Source organism: Macaca mulatta, chromosome 4 (assembly GCF_049350105.2).
Source record: "Macaca mulatta isolate MMU2019108-1 chromosome 4, T2T-MMU8v2.0, whole genome shotgun sequence".
Lineage (NCBI taxonomy): Eukaryota > Metazoa > Chordata > Mammalia > Primates > Cercopithecidae > Macaca > Macaca mulatta.
In genome coordinates, this window is record NC_133409.1 from 110,567,934 (window position 1) to 110,587,886 (window position 19,953).

The 19,953-nt window shown below is 35.7% G+C and overlaps 1 protein-coding gene across 4 annotated transcripts in view; it reads left to right on the forward strand.

The window, feature by feature from the left end:
- COL12A1 (collagen type XII alpha 1 chain) overlaps positions 1-19,953 on the forward strand; it is a 128,618-nt gene that overhangs the window by 31,983 nt on the left and 76,682 nt on the right. For 2 of the 4 annotated variants that reach the window (XM_015136786.3, XM_015136785.3), the window contains exons 14-16: positions 8,433-8,705; positions 18,261-18,527; positions 18,929-19,121. The exons of the other annotated variants lie outside the window; for them this stretch is intronic. In XM_015136786.3, coding sequence (XP_014992272.3) covers positions 8,433-8,705; positions 18,261-18,527; positions 18,929-19,121 — 733 coding nt within the window. The remainder of the gene's footprint in view (positions 1-8,432; positions 8,706-18,260; positions 18,528-18,928; positions 19,122-19,953) is intronic. 4 annotated transcript variants of the gene reach the window in all.

The window sequence follows — 19,953 nt, forward strand, 5'->3', positions numbered from 1 at the left end:
TTAATTGTCAGAGACCTTTACATTTTTTAGGATCTTTTGAGATATAATCACAGCTCAGGTTTAACTTAACACAGCTACTACATGAATACTGTAAGGGAGAGAAAATACACATCTAATTAAACCGCAATGAGAATGGATTGTAATGCTAAAAATCCCATGAGGTTGACTCAGTCCTATAGTTGGGGGCCTACATGGACTATCAGCAATAGCTTTCCTTCTCTTTATCATTATATTTTATATGGCTTATTTTAAATGATTATAGGAAGAAAAGGAATCTGAAGTATCTTCTAATATGAAATCACAGTGACTAAGCAAAATATCCATCAAAGCTGTTGGATCCAGGAGCTTGGAAGGTTGTAGATATTGTAATTAGTGAGACAGGACATACAATAGGCAGTTCTTAGAAACTTCAAGACTTAAGAATGAAAAACAAATAATTTAAAAATACTAATCAAAATAGTAGTGATTGGCCAGGCATGGTGACTCACGCCTGTAATCCCAGGACTTTGGGAGACTGAGGCGGGTGGATCACCTGAGGTCAGGAGTTTGAGACCAGCCTGGCCAACATGGTAAAACCCTGTCTCTACTAAATACAAAAATCAGCTGTGCATGGTGGCGCATGCCTGTAATCCTAGCCACTTGGGAAGCTGAGGCAGGAGAATGTCTTGAACTCGAGAGGAGGAGGTTGCAGTGAGCTGAGATTGTACCATTGCACTCCAGGCTGGGCAACAAGAATGAAACTCCATCTCAAAAAAAAAAAAAAAATAATAATAATGATAGTGATCAAGAGTTAAATTTCCATAGTCCATGAAATCTGTTTCTAGAAAAAGATTTAAATGAAAGATTAGGTACCAGTGTGTAAATTACTTACAACTAGAAGAGACCTGGTTGTACTACTTAGCTGTGTGACCTGGAGTAAACCTTTAACCCCTCTGGGCCTTAGTTTATTCATCTATAAAGAAGGGATGATTATCCTCCCTCTTTCCTCCCAGCGTTATTGCTGAGATCAAACGGGAGAATGTAAGTGAAACTCATTGGAAACTGTGAAATACTATATGTCTACAAAATTCATCAAGAGGACATAGCTTATTAACTTTAGATCTGATATCTAAAAGCCTCTTGGTATACTTAGGGTTGGGGGGGTTGGATTGGTTCCAAGACCCCTGCATATACCAATATCCGCTGCATATACCAAAGTCCTCTCATACTCAAGTCCTGCAGTTGGGCCTAGGGAACCTGTATATATGAAAAGTCGGCCTCTGCATATAGATGGGTTTTGCATCCTGTGAATACTGTATTTTTTGTCTGCATTTGCTTGAAATAAATCTGCATGTAAGTGGACCCTCACAGTGCAAACCCATGTTGTCAACTGTATAGCTTTAGTATTTCAAATATAATCGGTGACACAAAAGTTTTGGAAAAAATAGTAGAAACAGAAATTGCCTTAAATACACAGACATAATCCAAACAACAAAAGCATGTGATCTTTACAATCTGGGGCAACATCCAGAATTTTGGAGAAATTTGTCCTTTTCTTTGGACCTTTTGAAGTTCTGTTTCTCCATATGCTTTCCACGAGCTTTTAGCATAGGTTACTCATAAGATATTTTTGGAGGACAAACTTTCACTCTTTATTTTTTACAGGATAGATATAGATTGTATTTGTGAACATTTCTTCTTTATAAGGAGTATCTTGGAAATAATTTCATAGTTTTTCTTCTGGTTGTGCCTTTTAACCTTCTCGTATTCATTTGTGCTTTCTTGCTTAAAAAAATATGTATATATATTTATGCTCAGTAAAAATTTCCCAATTCTAAAAATTAAGGCATTTTTTGCCAAGAATAATATATTAAAAATTGCATTTAACAAATGTTTTTGTTAAATGTTTTGTTAAATTGCATTTAACAAAATGTACTTTTTAATTTTACAGGAAGCACATTCTACTAGGCTGTAATTTTTGTAAGCCAGATGTATAATTTGTTTATAATATTATATCTCTTCACAAGTGGTATCGAAAATCTATCAACTTGTACGCATGTGCGAGTGTACACACACACGCGTGTCTTTGATCAGAAACAATCTCTAAGGGAAATACATAGATAGTAAAATAAATTTTAAAAGCTATTGTTTTCTATTTCCTGAGAAGAAGGAAAGCTAGATAATTTGTCAGCTTGCTTAAAAAATACAGTTAATTCCTAACTAAATTGTAATAATTTACAACGGACATTTTGTTCATTTATGCTAAAGCGCTTTCCTGCAGTGAAGGATTAACAAAAGGGCCTCCAGCCTGATTTTAACATATTTATCCCATTGCATTATGTGTGGTAAACTTGACAAATATGTGAAAGCATAGTTGTGACTAAATGAAAATAGTAGAAGATTTTTGCCCCTGGTTATTCCATTTCATTTTATTGTATTAACTCAGCCAAATCCACATACCATATACAGGAATAGGATATGATGGTAAATGCAGGGAGTGGAAAGCCCAGAAACAGAGCCAGGCAACTGCTTTTGAGGGCTGCTGTTTTTCTAATCTGTTTTTCTCTTGGGAGAGGAGGTGGTAAGAGCAGAACTTGAAGGAATGTTTCCTTTATCCAGAGGCATGGTTTCAGCCGGCAAGAGCATTCTGTAGGTTGGGCATCTTATAGATTACTTCAAATGCGTTATGACTCTCAATTCAAAAGGAAAGAAAGTTGTTGTTGTTTTGTATTTAAAAAAATATGTAGTGTGGTCTACAACCATCCCTAACTTGAATCTGTTTCCTACTACTTTTTTTGAAACGCAGCCAATGATCAGAAAATTCCCCTGTTGCTGGAAGAGAGATTTATTAGCATTGGCGTTGGGGAAGTTCATGGTTGGCTGTAGTACTGTAGGCAATAGAGTCACAAAGGCAGAGTTTATTACTATTTCAGATCCAAACTTCAGAGGAATGTGAGCACACATCATTAAGTTTGATTTACATTGTTTTTCCCCCCCCGTTGTTGTTGTTGTTAGAGCAGTTAGACAATATAATTACAAAAACACTACTGTATACGTAATCGCACTTCAAGTCTTGAAAGAACCTTTAATTGCCGCTGTTAGTGCTTGGAGGAAAATCTGTTTTTATAAATCTCTCAATAAATAATGCCCATTTTAATTCAGAGATTTACCACAAATGAATGAGAATTTCAGTTTGATAATAATATGTTTTCTTGTAAAAATTTTGAGTGTTTTTTTTTGGCTACGGAAAATATGACTTTTTAGAATTTCCTTTGTTTCAGTTGCTGTAGCAACCTGCCAACGTCCTAGATATGAATGGCTTCCTACAGATCAAACCAAGTGTATTCAGTTGACATTTTGTTACAATGAGGTTTTTAGCACATCTCAGGAATTCTGCATGATGTTGAGTAACATGAGGCCCTTAAAGATGGACTAAACAAGGCCTCTGTGTTTTCACTGATTTACTGCTGTCTCATAATTTGAAAAATCATACATTCTGGGTAAAATAACGCTGACGTTGCCAGGGAACTTTAGCACAGTCACCAAACAGTAATTTCTATTTCCTTTTCCTGTGAATTAATTGCTTGTCAGATAAAAATTGAAATCAATGTGGAGAGGTAATAATTATGGAAGAAACACTTTTTTGCTCAAGCCAACTTTGAAGTTGAATGGTGATTTAATTGCTAAGATATTTTTAAGAACTGTGTATAGCTTAAAGTAGCTGAGTTAACTTATCAATAGTGAACTTTGTCCTTTGGAATGGTGGCTCTGATTCATTGGTTGTAAATCAAATGTATTTCCACATGAACAATATCCAGAAGCAGATCTTCTGTATTGCTGTGGAAAGTTGGATGACTTTTGAGCTGAGCTCTAACGGAAAAGACAAATTGATTTAGAAGAGAGTTTACATTACATTTTCAATTTAACTTCTATTTTTGAAAGTGGTATATGAAACTCAATGAAAGCTGGCTGGAACAATCTATAAGATGAAATACAGTTTTATTTCATGATGATTAATTTTTCATGTATCATTGGCTAATTTGTGTTATAATTATATTTGAATTGGATGATAATTTGCTTTTCAGAAAGAAAATGGAAAAGGGGTAAGGAAACATAGGAAAGTTACTTAAATGAGGCATTATTTCTTTGGCTTGGTATGTGGAAAAAAGCAGTGTAGGAATCAACTCCTTCAGGATGTTCAGATCATAAGAAGTAGACCTGTCTGAATGACTTACCACAGCAGCAGCACAGAGACACATGCAAGCACACACTAGAAAAATGACTTTTGAATAGATGTAACTAAGCTTTATAATAAGGACAGAAATGCTGAGTAGCCAAATTTCAAAACCTGATAGAGTTTTATACCTTTAAACTTATGACATTTATACCTATACTGGTACTATGCTAGGAAGAATAAAGTGTAAGGGAAACTGTCAAGATAGAATCAAAGGAATGGGAATAAAGGAATATCATCATTGTAGATGATGACTTGTTTGAAATGATTGCCAGAATTTCTATTACCAGAGATAAAATTAATAGAGAGAGCACAGACATATATCCAGAACAGAAGAGAGCAAGTAGTATGAGACTAAATAGTATTCAAAAAAACCCTAAACAAATCCCAGCACCATAACACACATATTTGTAAACCCTGGGGCACAGAAGAAAGAGGAGGACCTCAGAAGGGAGGGAGCCTCTGCTAGAGCAAAAGTAGATCTAGGTTCAGGGAAAGGTAGTGACTACATGGCAAAACGTCTACTAGGGTTGCTTTCTGTTCACTGCCACTGTTTCTATGCTTTCTCCTTTTGAGGAGCAGTAACCTCTCCCGGAGATGGCCTACAGACTAGTCTTTTCACATCTTTACTTCTCACTCTCTCTTTCCTATTCCGTCTTAGGTACTCTAAAAAGGGACTCTTGCCTAAACCCAATATAACCAAACTAAACCAAAACAAGTCAGATAATTTCTTCCTGTAGTTACTGATGTCTGGAGCTCCTTAGATTCAGGACAAAAATGACAATGTATTGAACCAAGTAAATGCCTTGCTAGGTAACACTTAGAACTTCATTCATTTGAAAATGTGCTCAGCTCTTCAACAAGAGGCCATTTCCTGTTTCAGAGCCATTTCCTGTGTGTTCAGAGCCATTTCCTTTTGAGACAAGGTGGAGGGGAGAAGAGAGCAGTGAATATCCCACATGTGTCCATGGAGATGTGATAAAAAGCTTAAATCATCTCCTCTGTTCTCTGAGGGTCAGCCTTGAGATTATTTTTCCACCTAAAGCAGTGATTTTCTGTACATGGCAATATAACCACACAAAATACAAACCATCCAGCAGTCCTATAGAGCATCATGTGTGTAATGATTTTTACCAGTTTACTTTCACCATACCTGTCTTTATTTTGAAGGAGCACTGCTTCTATGTGAAAGCAGATTTGAGATTCCTTCCCACACTGACCCAGCATACCTCCCTAATAAATGCTTCTCTAGACCTCAGAGAGGAGAAGTAGAAAGAAGAGCAAAAAGGGGGAAAGAATAAAGAATTGTAGAGGTTTTGGAATCACAGGGCAGATTTAAAAGATGTTTAGAAAGCACCAGTACTTAGGTGCATCCCCAAGTATTCCAATCTAATTGATTTGGGTAGGGTCCAGCCTTTGGTTTTTCAGGCAATTCTGTTTATCGATTCAAGTCCAGTCCAATTATTTTGCTGCTGTGGGCCCCAAGGCCCCAGGAGGTGACATAGGCTGTTGATGACCTGCTCAGATGGTTGCACACCTGGCCCCAAGACAAGTTCGGCCACTTGCCAGTTTCCATCCTGCCAACTGTACCACAGGGCGCAATGCACTTGCTTCATTTTTTGGTAATATAATGTTTGGCCAAACCAAGATCTCATGTTTTAAAAATTCAAGGGCTATACATTTACTTGTCATGAGTACAACTTATTCTCAAAATTCCTGGTTGTAACATAACAGATAGAATAGTCAGCCCTCCTCCCTAAAAAAAATTATCAATGTGTTTGGGGAGCAGTATAGATTTAATATTTAGGAATATTCCTATCAAACTGACTGATTGACATGTAAGAAACCCATATGAAGCAGCTTATCTTCTCAATTGTGGTGTCTGATTGAACTATCTTTCTCCTTTCTTTGGAGTCTATGTTGCTGTGTCATTAACATGGAATGTTGTAGTGACAGTGCCTGCCTTTATATACCATAGAGAGAAACTACAATTTTTAGTGAGTTTTTTCTGAGACTGAGAACTTACTCAGTGTTCACTCAAAATAGTGTTGTCATGCCATTAATTAGAGCTTATAAATATTCTTTAGTTGATTTTTAATTTGCATCTTAAAAATTGCTGTTGTAGATTATTTTTAGAATATTGATAAACCTTGGGAAAGGTCTTCATTGCATTTTACTAATATTTTGTTCTAGTTTTATAGTCTTGAGAGTGTTAAAATAGTTGATTAAAATCCATAGGGAGACAAGTCTTGTGATCTTAGATCCTTTTGTTTTAAGCCCAGAAATATCTTTGTGAATGTATTTTTGCTTCAACCACAATTCTCTTCCTATTATTTTTCTCACAGTGAAATCATTAGCCTGTGTTTATGAGATTGATGTCTGTTGTCATGGAAATAAACAATGTCACAAATTTAGCGCTGTAGAAAGAAAAATAGGTTGAGAAGCAAAACCTTTGGGAAAAATAAAAGTTGAAATTGTTTTAAAACCACCCCAGTGTTAATTGGAAAGATAATTCCCACATTCTAGTTAACCTTATTTGTCTGATACTTTTTTGAAACATCATTAATGCAGCTCATTTAAATGCAAAATTGCTTTCAAACAAGGTCATTTCACAATAGCTGTTCCTGACTACAATTGAGGAAATTTAGAAGAAAAGGCACATATTGAAAATGGTGTATATCAAGCAAACAAAAAACGTGCTGTACATTTAAAACTTACAGACTAGTTGTTGGGATATCGATTATCAAAACAGATAAAAAACAAAACAAAGAAACCCACAACCAAACCAAATAAAACAAACAGTTTAAAATTGTACTTTTATATTCCAAGTAGAGAAAAAATAAAGGTGTATGACCATTTACATAGTAAAGACACCTAAAGAAGACTTTCAAATGGGAATTAGCCTCAAGAGCTGAGGGAAAAAATTCAATGTGCTCTTAAAAATAAGTATTCTTTGTTGCAGTGAAATATGTAACTAATTTCCTTCCAGGGATGAGATGTGCTGTCAGCAGTTAAAGTTATTTTTAATGGAGTTAGAATTTTCCATTTGGGCTTGGGGTCTGGTAGGCTGCCCAGCTTCTGTTTCATTTATTTTTTCCCCTCTAAATCCAAGCATGTATGATATGTTTTTGTCCACCTAGATTTCTTTTTCATTCATTGTTACCTTTACGTTTTGTGTTGAAATTTAATTGTTAAATTATGACTACTTTTAAGATATTCATTTTTACTCCTTGAGTTAAGTAAAATAATAGTTTTTAAAATTCTTTTAAGAGCAATATATATCATTTGCATGAACATACAACAATTACTGGTAAGACGTATGCTGGAAAGCAGAGAGTTTTGTATTTATGTCATACTGTGGCATAAAGCCTAGTAAAGGTAGCCAATATAAAGCGACCTGTATATTTATCTTACATCTAAAATGTGGAGAGTGAGGGTTTTACTGAAAGATATCTGTGCCTCCTATTAAGTTGAGGTTTCCATATTTTTCCATTTGGGTTGTATGTTTTTTGAATGAAAGAACCAAAATTTAGTAGCAGACATTTTTGATCAGTTAGAACAAGTGGTATGTTTTATTTTGGTGACTAATCACTTTTAAGTTTTCCAGAATTGGTTGTTTTAGTTTTGTTAGGGTTAAGCTATATTGAAAGTTTGCACTGCTACTTTTAAACTTCATGAGCAAATACAAGTTTCACCAAGAAACAGTTGTTGGAATTAAGTTTTGTAAGTGATATGAGATTGTTGCAGTTGTTGTAAATCATGCATTGAAAATGAGTTTATTTAAATTAGATCAGAGAGGAAAAGATCATGGTAACAAAATAAAGATCTTTGTGAACAATGGGCCATGCCACAAGGCCAACTAAAATGTGATAAAATTCTGGGACTTAGATACAGTTTTTTTCCCTTGGAATTTTTTTTTTAAAGACAAATACTTCCTCAAATTTGGATGTCAAACTTGTCCTGAAGGATAAGATTATCTAAGTAGGCATATGGGGGCAAGGCTAAGAGGTAGAAATCAAATATAATTCTAAAGTTTTATTGCATCAATCTATTCCACTGACAGAATAGGATGGACAACTCAGAAAGAAGAAATGGGCAATTTTAGACAAACTGAGTTTGAGTCCAGCAAGTCAGAATCTCTACCAGGATCAATGAATATTAATACGTAAATAACTACTAGATATTTTTTAAAAAGATTCCCTTTTAATTTCTGTTCTAGAACGTGGTTCTCCTCGAGATTTAGTTACTAAAGACATCACTGACACATCAATTGGGGCTTATTGGACATCTGCTCCAGGAATGGTTCGCGGTTACAGGGTCTCATGGAAATCACTTTATGATGATGTTGACACTGGAGAGAAAAATCTTCCTGAAGATGCAATCCATACTATGATAGAAAATCTGCAGCCAGAGACCAAATACAGAATTTCAATATTTGCCACTTACAGCAGTGGAGAAGGAGAACCTTTGACTGGAGATGCCACAACTGAATGTAGGTAACATTATGGGTGTGTTTGGGTGTGTGTTGGTGCTACCCAATAGTTATCAGCTCAAGTGACAATGCAGTTTAATCACTTGAATTTTTTTTCTTTACATGATAAATGAAGTCTGAGGAGTTAGGATCTTTAAAGAATTTGGCTTTAATTCTGAGTAGGTATCTAAAAATATATCAAATTTGGAAATATCAAATCTCTTTCCACTACCTATATTTGTCTTTTTTCCTGGTGCAATGATTGACTAAGTAGAATACCCAACTACTAAAAAGACCAGAAGCTATGAAGTGAAGAGAATTCAGCCACATTTGTAAAGCTGCATGATCTTTGTCAAGAGCTTAACCTTCTTTGTGCCTCAGTTTCCTAATCTGTAGAATGCAGATAATAAATCTTGTCTCTTAGAGTTGTGAGGATTATATAAAATAACAGTATACAAAGCAGTCAGCATGGTACCTAGCCACTTAGAGATGATTGATAAATGATGGGTGGCTATTGAAACTATGATTATCATACAACCAAGACTTAACTTAGTTCTCTTTCTTTTCTTTCTTTTCTTTCTTTCTTTCTTTCCTCCCTCCCTCCCTCCCTCCCTCCCTCCCTCCCTCCCTCCCTCCCTTCTTTCTTTCTTTCTTTCTTTCTTTCTTTCTTTCTTTCTTTCTTTCTTTCTTTCTTTCTTTCTTTCTTTCTTTCTTTCTTTCTTTCTCTCTCTCTCTTTCTTCCTTCCTTCCTTCCTTCCTTCCTTCCTTCCTTCCTTCCTTCATTCCCTCCCTCCCTCCCTCCCTCCCTCCTTCCTTTCTTTCTTTCTTTCTTTCTTTCTTTCTTTCTTTCTTTCTTTCTTTCTTTCTTTCTTTCTTCCTATTATATTTGGTAAGGTCAAATCAAAAGTCCATTCAATTTTCTGGTGGCTCAGATTTACCTCAATCTCACTAATTTTTTTTTTTTTTTTTTTGGTAAATAATTATGAATGATCTATCATAATCACCTGGCTGGTGAAGGATGTGTCAGGATATCTTTTTTTTTTTTTTTTTGAGATGGAGTCTGGCTCTGTTGCCCAGGCTGGAGTGCAGTGGCGAGATCTTGGCTGACTGCAAGCTCCGCCTCCTGGGTTCACGCCATTCTCCTGCCTCAGCCTCCAGAGTAGCTGGGATTACAGGCGCCCGCCACCGCGCCCGGCTAATTTTTTGTATTTTTAGTAGAGACGGGGTTTCACCGTGGTCTCCATCTCCTGACCTTGTGATCCACCCGCCTCAGCCTCCCAAAGTGCTGGGATTACAGGCGTGAGCCACCGAGCCCGGCTTGTGTCAGGATATCTTAATTCACTTTCCTGAAAGCTTATTTGTTTGAGTGATAATGATGTGTCAGTGTAGGTTCAACAGTTGTAACAAATGTACCACTTTGGTGAAGGATGTTGATAATGGGGGAGGCTGTGCATGTGTGGAGGTGGGAAAGGGAACATGGGAAATCTCTGTACCTTCTGCTCAATCTCTGTACCAAAACTGCTCTAAAACAATATAAAATCTATTAAAAACAAACAATTGAAACCAAACCAAACCAAACCAAATGTCATTTGTTAAGCATGGGCATTTCTAAGCATTTGTAGGAGAAAACTTTAATCCTTTTGTTTTGGGAAGGTTTTAGGAAAAGGAGAAAGAATGGGCATTCATGCATTTCCTTCTATAAAAAAGAAGTAGAGGAATTTGGTGATTTTTCTGGCAAAGGAAGAGAGAGGGAGAAGTGCCATGAGCAATTTCAGTTAAGTCCTATATCCTGATTTTAAGTTGTCCTTAAACTAAAATCTTTGTGTCTAAGTTCATTTTCTTTTTATCATTTGCAAGCTCAGTTGGATGTTCAAGTTTAAATTTGTATCTTAATTCACCAGATTTTAAAAAATCAACTTCTTTACAGGAAATTTAAATATGTGAGAAGACATAGTTCTCAGATATTCACATGATTGGTAGTAAATTAAATCTTGTGTCTGGAATATATTGGCTGATGTAGTTTAAGAACGCGGTAGAAATTCATTCTCTATTTTTGAGGAAATTCACTTGTAAAGAGAAGCTGTATTGTAAACTTAGGTCACATATGACACATAGAGCTGAATTTATTTGTAGGAGTAAAGATACAGTTCATGTGGCTGAGAAATTATAAAAGTATATGTATTTAGAGGGATTTTTTTTCTCCAAAAATTATCTTCCATTTTGTCTTTTTCCAAAAAGTTGGAGGCTTCAAATAATTGTTTGGAATTTAAAATATCTACAAGAGATGTGTTGTCGCTGAAAGCAAATATGGTGGCAGAAACTAAATAAACCTCTGTATCTCAGAAGATGAGCATCTAAGAAATTTTCAATATTTCTTGGCTAATTGGTTGATTTAAACATTGATGAACAGAAAGGCCTATTTTTTTCCCAAGTTAACTTTTTTTAAATTATACTTTAAGTTCTGGGGTACACGCGCAGATCGTGCAGGTTTGTTACATAGGTATACATGTGCCATGGTGGTTTGTTGCACCCATCAACCCATCACCTACATTAGATATTTCTCCTAATGCTATCCCTCCCCTAACTCCCTACCCTACTACAGGCCCTGGTGTGTAATGTTCCCTTCCCTGTGTCCGTGTGTTCTCATTGTTCAAGTCCCACTTATGAGTGAGAACATACGGTGTTTGGTTTTCTGTTCTTGCGTTAGTTTGCTGAGAATGATGGTTTTCAGCATGATCCGTGTCCTTGCAAAGGACATCCTTTTTTATGGCTATGTAATATTCCATGATGTATATGTGCCACATTTTCTTTATCCAGTCTATCATTGATGGGCATTTGGGTTGGTTCCAAGTCTTTGCTATTGTGAACAGTGCCACAATAAACATACGTGTGCATGTGGATTTATAGTAGAATGATTTATAATCCTTTGGGTATATATCCAGTAATGGAATTGCTGGGTCAAATGGTATTTCTAGTTCTAGATCCTTGAGGAATTACCACACTGTCTTCCACATTGGTAGAACTAATTTACACTCCTACCAACAGTGTAAAAGCATTCCTACTTCTTCACATCCTCTCCAGCATCTGTTGTTTCCTGGCTTTATAATGATTGCCATTCTAACTGGTGTGACCTAGTATCTCATTGTGATTTTGATTTGTATTTCTCTAATGACCAGTGATGAAGAGCTTTTTTTCATATGTTTATCGGCTGCATAAATGTCTTCTTTTAAGAAGTGTCCATTCATATCCTTCGCCAAATTTTTGATGGGGTTGTTGGTTTTTTCTTGTAAATCTGTTTAAGTTCTTTGTAGATTCTGGATATTAGCCCTTTGTCAGATGGATAGATTGCAAAAATTTTTTCCCATTCTGTAGGTTGCCTGTTCACTCTGATGATAGTTTCTTTTGCTGTGCAGAAGCTCTTTAATTAGATCCCATTTGTCAATTTTGGCTTTTGTTGCCATTGCTTTTGGTGTTTTAGTCATGAAGCCTTTGCCCATTCCTATGTCCTAAATGATATTGCATAGGTTTTCTTCTAGGGTTTTTATGGTTTTAGGTCTTACATTTAAGTGTTTAATCTATCTTGAGTTAATTTTTGTATAAGGTGTAAGGAAGGGATCCAGTCTCAGCTTTCTGCATATGGGTAGCCAGTTTTCCCAACACCATTTATTAAATAGGGAATCCTTTCCCCATTTCTTGTTTTTGTCAATTTTGTCAAAGATCAGATGGTTATAGATGTGTGGTGTTATTTCTGAGGCCTCTGTTCTGTTCCATTGGTCTATTTATTATACTTTAAGTTTGTGGTACCAGTACTTTGCTGGTTTTGTTACTGTAGCCTTGTAGTATAGTTTGAATTCAGGTAGTGTGATGCCTCCAGCTTTGTTCTTTGTGAGTAGGATTGTCTTGGCTATACGGGCTCTTTTTTGGTTCCATATGAAATCTAAAGTTTTTTTCTAATTTTGTGAAGAAAGTCAATGATAACTTGATCAGGATAGAATTAAATCTATAAATTACTTTGGGCAGTATGGCCATTTTGACAATATTTATTCTTCCTATCTACAAGCATGGAATGTTTTTCCATTTGTTTGTGTTCTCTCTTATTTCCTTGAGCAGTGGTTTGTAGTTCTCCTTGAAGAGGTCCTTCACATCCCTTGTAAGTTGTATTCCTAGGTATTTTATTCTCTTTGTAGCAATTATGAATGGGAGTTCACTCATGATTTGGCTGTTTGTCTGTTATTGGTATAGAGGAATGCTTGTGATTTTTGCATATTGATTTTGTATCCTGAGACTGCTGAAGTTGCTTATCGGCTTAAGGAGATTTTGGGCTGAGACGATGGGTTTTTCTAAATATATAATCTTGTCATCTGCAAATAGAGACAATTTGACTTCCTCTTTTCCTAATTGAATACCCTTTATTTCTTTCTCTTGCCTTATTACCCTGGCCAAAACTTCCAATACTATGTTGAATAGGAGTGGTGAGAGAGGACATCCTTGCCTTGTGCCGGTTTTCAAAGGGAATGCTTCCAGTTTTTGCCCATTCAGTATGATACTGGCTGTGGGAAGCCTCTTTTGAAGAAGGAGCAGGCTTGGCAGGAATGAAGTGTTCATTTTTAGGTCGCGGTTGCCCTTCCATATTCTCAGGTTCCACATGTGCAAAAGTAACCAACTGCTGATAGACAGTATTTTTTAAAAAGCATTAAGAAATAACAATACAACAATAAATAATAATGCTAATAAATATATAGTATAATCATTATATGACATTTACATTGTATTATAAGTAATCTAGAGATGATTTGAAGTTCAGCAGGGTCTTGAATAATATCATAACATTGATGAGAAAAAAGAATTGATTCCTGGTGTGGGTCACTATCTGTGTGGAGTTTGCACATCTTCTCCATGTTTATGTGGGTTTCCTCCAGGTACTCTAGTTACCTCCCACATCACGTTAGGTGAACTGGCACATCCACATGGTCCCAGTCTGAGTGAGTGTGGGGGTGTGTGTGTGTGGGTGCCTAGGATGGGGTTCTCCCTTTTGCCCTGAGCTACTTGGACAGGCTGTGTCCACTGTGATCCTTAACTGGAATAAATGGGTGAATAATTATGTTACTGGTTTTCATTTGTCTTTCTGAAATGTATATAGAGCTCACACATACGTCAGTGTTTTTTATTGAGAAGTTTGGTGATGTTTTTGTGATCAGAAATATGATGTAGGAACTTAACTCTTGTTTATATCAATTAACCTCTGGAAAATTGGTTTCCTTATGTCAGTTGTACAAAGTTGCAGTTTCCAAGAAATTATTTAACAACATTAGGTGAGGACTTACTGTATTAGGGAGGATGTGCATAGGTTTGTGTGAATACTACACCATTTTACATCAGGAACTTGAGCATGTGAGGATTTTAGTTTCTATGGGAGATCCTGAAACCAATCTCCCATGGATACCAAAGGGCAACTGTATGTGAAAACTGCTGAAATGTCTAAGTAAATAAGAAAGAAGTCATGGATTTTTCTTTGTTCTACCATCATTTTGTTGTTGTTAGAAAGTATTTTCAGAAATCTGAGTGAGATCTGCTGTTTAGGTGGTAGAGGAATCCTAAGGTGTGGATAACTCAGCAGAACTCCTAGCCTACGCTCCTAGAGTTTCGCATATGCTTCCAAGAGGGCATTCTGGGAACGTCTTTAAGATTGCTTTCACCTGAAACTCAGGGACATGGTATGCAGACTGTTGATACAATGAAATGAATACATTGATAAATGAAAATCATGAATTGGGGTTAGAAAGCCAGCAGAAGGGACACTTTCTAGTGCCCTTCTAATTTATGGCAGCTGGCTTAGCAGTGGTACAGTGGGTGTTTGAAAGTTTCTCATGATAGTTACTAACACATGAAAAGAACTTACAATGTGAGAGGGTGTAACAGCATTTAATGGCGTGTGGTATCCAATCAATGATGTAAAAATTCTTACTCTTTGGTTATGGGAAACCAACAAGGGTTTGTTTTTTTTTCTCCCTAAAATCCAGTTTACTATTAAAACTAGGATGAGATATGCTGTACTGTATTTCATGTCCGTTTCTTCATTTTAAAGAGTTAATTAAAAGGCAGGAATGTAAGTGAGGTCATTAAGGCATATCAAGGTATGACATATCACTTTTGGCTGTTATTAATATGTTTAAATTTTGAAACATGTTAAAGCTTGGTATCCCATTTTTTTGAAACTTAAGTTTCTTTTTAAATCAATATTCATAAAATTTAACTTTTTATTTTTCTAAATTCTGAGTTGTGTGAAATTGGTTTAAAAATTTTGTAAGAGAGACAATGTCTTGTTCCACTGAGTAAAAATTTAAGAGATGAAACAAAAGATGAGAAAACGTACTGTAGGGGGGCGGAGCAAGATGGCCGAATAGGAACAGCTCCAGTCTCCAACTCCCAGCGCGAGCGACACAGAGAAAACGTACTGTAGCACAACCACTTCTAGAAAACTGTTAGACACCCATCAACTTATTTGATATTTGTGACAACTGGTAATGATAATAATCCAAATAGATTATTTTTCTATATACTATTCTTTCTTGTACTATTTTCAGACCTCCAGGTAAAGTCTTTAGATTTTTTTGTTTGGAAATACATATATATATGTTTATATCATATATATTTTTATATAATAATATATATTTTATATATATGTAAACTTTTTTCCTTTTAATAGTTCACTTACCTGGAGAATAATAACAGCGAATTGATGATTAATCTAAATAAATTTTAGTATTTCCAGAAAATAATGGACTTTGCTGAGAGTTCTCTTAGTTTCTTTAAATCTAAAAATAAAAATTGCAGCCAATATAATTTTGATTGAAATTATATTTTTTCATCTCTCAGAAGCATAATTCATAAGCATCATAACCATATATTGAATTTACCTACTTTATCATTTTTATATTTGTCCTCTATACATATTATGTGTTTTTAAAAAAATATGGCTTCTTTAAAGATTTTATTTTTATTACTGATTTTAAGCAATTTAATTATGATGTGTCTTGGTATAGTTTCTTTATGTTTCTTGTGTTTGGGGTTCACTAAACTTCTAGAATGTGTGAGTTTATGGTTTTTATAAAATTTGAACAAGTCCATCCCATTAGTTTTTCAAATATTTTATTTATTACACCCCCACTTTATTCAGGAACTCCAATTAACTACACATATATTAGTCTGCTTGAAGTTATCACACAGCTCACTGATGCTCTGTTCGTTAAAAAATTGTTTTTCTTTCCTTGTGTTTCATGTTCTATTATCATGCCATCAAGTTCACTAATCATTTTTTATATTTTCTAATCTGCTGTAAATATTATCTTGTGTGTTTTTCATTTTAGATATTATTTTTATCTCTAGAAATGTTTGAGTCTTTTTTATATGTTCTATATCTCTAGTTAAAATGCTTAATCTTTCTTCTACCATTATTACATATGAAATATAGTTATAATAACTGTTTTAACGTCCTTTTAAATTCTGTAATATATGTCGTTTCTAGTTCTGTTTCTATTGATTGATTTTTCTTCTTATTATGTGTTGTCTTAGTTTGGACTGCAATAACAAAAGGTATTACTATTGACTGAGTGACTTTAACAACAGAAAGTTATTTTCTCACAGTTTTGGAGGCTGGAAAGTTCAAGATTAAGGTCTGGCAGGGTTTGATTTCTGGTGAGGGCTCTCTTCCTGGTGGGTGGTTACCTTTCTTTATGTCCTCATATGGCCTTTTCTCAGGCTGTGAATGTGGAAAGAGAGAGACAGAACTCTGGTGTCTCGTTTTTTTCTTATAAAGTCACCAAGCCGATCAGATTAAGGCCTCACTCTGATGGCCTTATTGAACCCAAATTGCCTCTACAAAGGCCTCATGTTTAAATGTCATCACATTGAAGGTTAAGACTTCAACATGTGAATTTAGTGGTGGGAGACCTTCAATCCATGATACAGGTCATAAGTTTTTCCTTTTTGACGTGCTTTGTAACTTTTATTAGATGTCAGATTTTGTGAATTTTATTTGCTTGGGTGCTAGATGTTTTTATGTTCATATAAATATTCTTAAGTTTTATTCTGGAATACAGTTAAGTTACTTGGAAATAGTTTGATCTGACACTCGCTTTTAAACTGTTTCAGTTTAGGACTAATTTTGCCCCATTATTGAGACAATCACCTACTAAATACCCTACATGATGTCCCTAGAGTTGTGAGGTTTTCTCTTCTGGGTAGGGGGAACATTCTAACCCTGTGTGAGCTCAAGAAATTGTTCCCTGGGCTCCTTTGGGGTGGTTTTTTCCCTAGTTGTGGGTGGTTTTCTCACGCATACGCACTGATTATCCTAGGTTGAAGACTCAAGTATTTTCTCTGTGGCACTCTCTCATTCACAGTACTCTATTCTTCAAGTTCCGGTTGCTTTGGGCTCTCCAGACTTGCAACAACTTCTTGACAATTAAGGGAGGCCACCAGGCTCCATCTGGATTCCCCTTTCTTTTACTGGGGACTGGAAATTCCAGGCAATAGCTGGGCAATCACAGAACCTATTCCCCTTTGTTCCTTATCTCTCTTAGGGATGAGTGTCCTGTGCCAACTGATATCATGTCTGAAAATTATTGTGTTTTATTTTTCTTAGTTTTTTTTTTTCAGGCTTCTTAGTTGTTTCAAATGGCTCTTGACCACTTGAACATGAAATTTTCTCTTACAATCAGGAAGATTCTTTGCTGATTTTGAATTTTGTTTAGCTTAATCTTTTACTGTAGAACATGTTTATGTTCTTTTGAACATTGATTATTGAACTGAATAAAATGGTCCTGCTTATGAACTCTAATTATGTATAAAAATAGGATGTTGTAGGTTATTTGTGGATGCTGATTACTTATTTCATATAGAGTTATTAATAATTGTGAAATATTAGCAAAAGAGAATTTAATAAATAATTACATATTATTGATTACATATTAAGCAAACACTATTTACAGATAGTGCTTTCTGAAATATTCAGCACATACCAGTTTATCTTTGGAGCCCCTGAGATATTTTGAAGTGTTAGTTTCCTATTCTTTTGTGCTCATAGTCTGAGATGTGCATGGCAATCATAAGAATGGTGTTAACTACAGTCACTCTGGCTAGTCATTTACGGATTGCAACTTTTTCTGAAAAAGTCCAAGTAAAATGTTCAACTCTGAATTCATAATTTTTAGTATTCTCCACAGCATTATTACTGGATAAATTCTTTACAGATGGAAATATAATAAAAATTCTAAAACCTTATCTCCGGAAACGGATGTTTTCTTTACTAAAGTCTCTAGAAGGCAAATAGGAAATCTCTGCAATATGAACTTCCATTTTTTAGTATTAGCTAGATAAAACGAAAACATCTTGCTGAGCTCTCAATGAGATTAGGCTCACACGCCATCATGAATTTATGAGAGGTTACAGTGCTAAGCAATGGAACAGTGTACATATTTAAGAAGCCACAGAGAGTTTCTTTTCACATAAATGAAGAGGTGAACATACATTTTTTTTCAACATGGTATACAGTTGAATCTTCCTTTTATCTCACAGTATCTCAAGATTCCAAAACTCTGAAAGTAGATGAAGAAACAGAAAGCACAATGAGAGTTACGTGGAAACCAGCTCCAGGGAAAGTCGTCAACTACCGTGTTGTCTATCGCCCCCATGGGGGAGGGAGGCAAATGGTTGCTAAGGTGCCCCCCACAGTCACTTCAACAGTGTTAAAGCGACTTCAGCCACAGACCACATATGACATCACAGTTCTTCCGATTTACAAGACAGGAGAAGGAAAGCTTAGGCAAGGATCAGGAACAACAGGTACGAAATAACAGTTACGTTTTGAGGGGGAGAGAAGGTAATGTTTTAAAAGATGACTTTGTGTGTCCACTTCATTTGTAAATGTTTAAAACTGATTCTGTAATAAGTTAAATTATAATGATTAGACAATGTCTAATTAACATGTTATTTTTACCAATCTAGTTCCTGGTTAAATGATTCTACATGTTAATGTTCTCATGCAAATCTAATCTGAATTATGAGAATTATTTACACTTCTACTTAGCTAGCATTCTGTTATCAGGACTTCTATGGAACATGCTCTTTTGTGGTACCAGACTTAAACCCTTTTTATGGATATGCATTTTTGTGGGGCTAATAAAAAAGAAACCCCAAAGCCTAGTCTTATAGATAATATTTTAAAAATATTTTTGTCTTTACAGCTTCTCGATTTAAGTCTCCCAGAAACCTCAAAACATCTGACCCAACCATGTCAAGCTTCCGAGTGACTTGGGAGCCTGCCCCTGGAGAAGTGAAGGGTTATAAAGTCACATTCCACCCTACGGGGGATGACAGAAGACTGGGGGAGTTAGTGGTTGGACCCTATGACAACACGGTTGTTTTGGAGGAACTTAGGTAGGAATTAACTAGGTTTGTCTCAAAGGATGAAATTAATTTGTTTAAAAGGTTGAATAGCTTATGTAAATTAGTAGGCTTTACACAAATATCACTTATATGTCTGTTTGCCAGCAAAGTATTTAAAATCAGCTAAAGCTGTTTTCTTATGCTTGGTGCTGTTGGAGTTGAAGTTAGGATTCAGGGGTCAGCAACAGAATTTAGGCCTGAGCAGGATTTTTTGTAATGTTTAATAATTTTTGTTTGTTATTAAGTGACCAGAATTGGGGTTTTCAATAACACCCTGCTTTTAAAAAATTAACATTCTTATTACACAATGTCACCGAAATTGTAGCCATGTGGAAGTGTGGGGGTTGCTGTACCTTTTGGCAAGGTTTGAGGGACTCATGCTGAAATTTTGAGTGTGAATCCCCCTCCAGTATGCCATACAGGAGAAAGAAGGCAGGACCTCGTGGGTGCCAGCTGGCAGGAGAGGGCAAGGCTGGGCTCGTGAAAGGTCCAGCTCCAGGCTGTGCAGTGAGAAACAAGGAAGTTTCAGTTTGAACAGCACCCTACATTCATTACAGTAAAAAGGATGAACTACTGTGTGTAGTCTTTTGGAAAGTTTGTTTTTCAATCATTCATTCAAGACTATAGAAATCTATATAAAATGCTCGTGATTTACTTTTACCGGAGTAGGGAGGATAAAATTTATTGAGCTTCCTATGTGTCAGGCATTGTGTGAGGCATTGTCTTATGTTACCTTGCAAGGTACAGCACTTCAATTATTTTCTTAAAGCCCATTGCTTAGAAACAGTAAGAATGAAGAGTCTGACCCTTCCCTGACATGCTG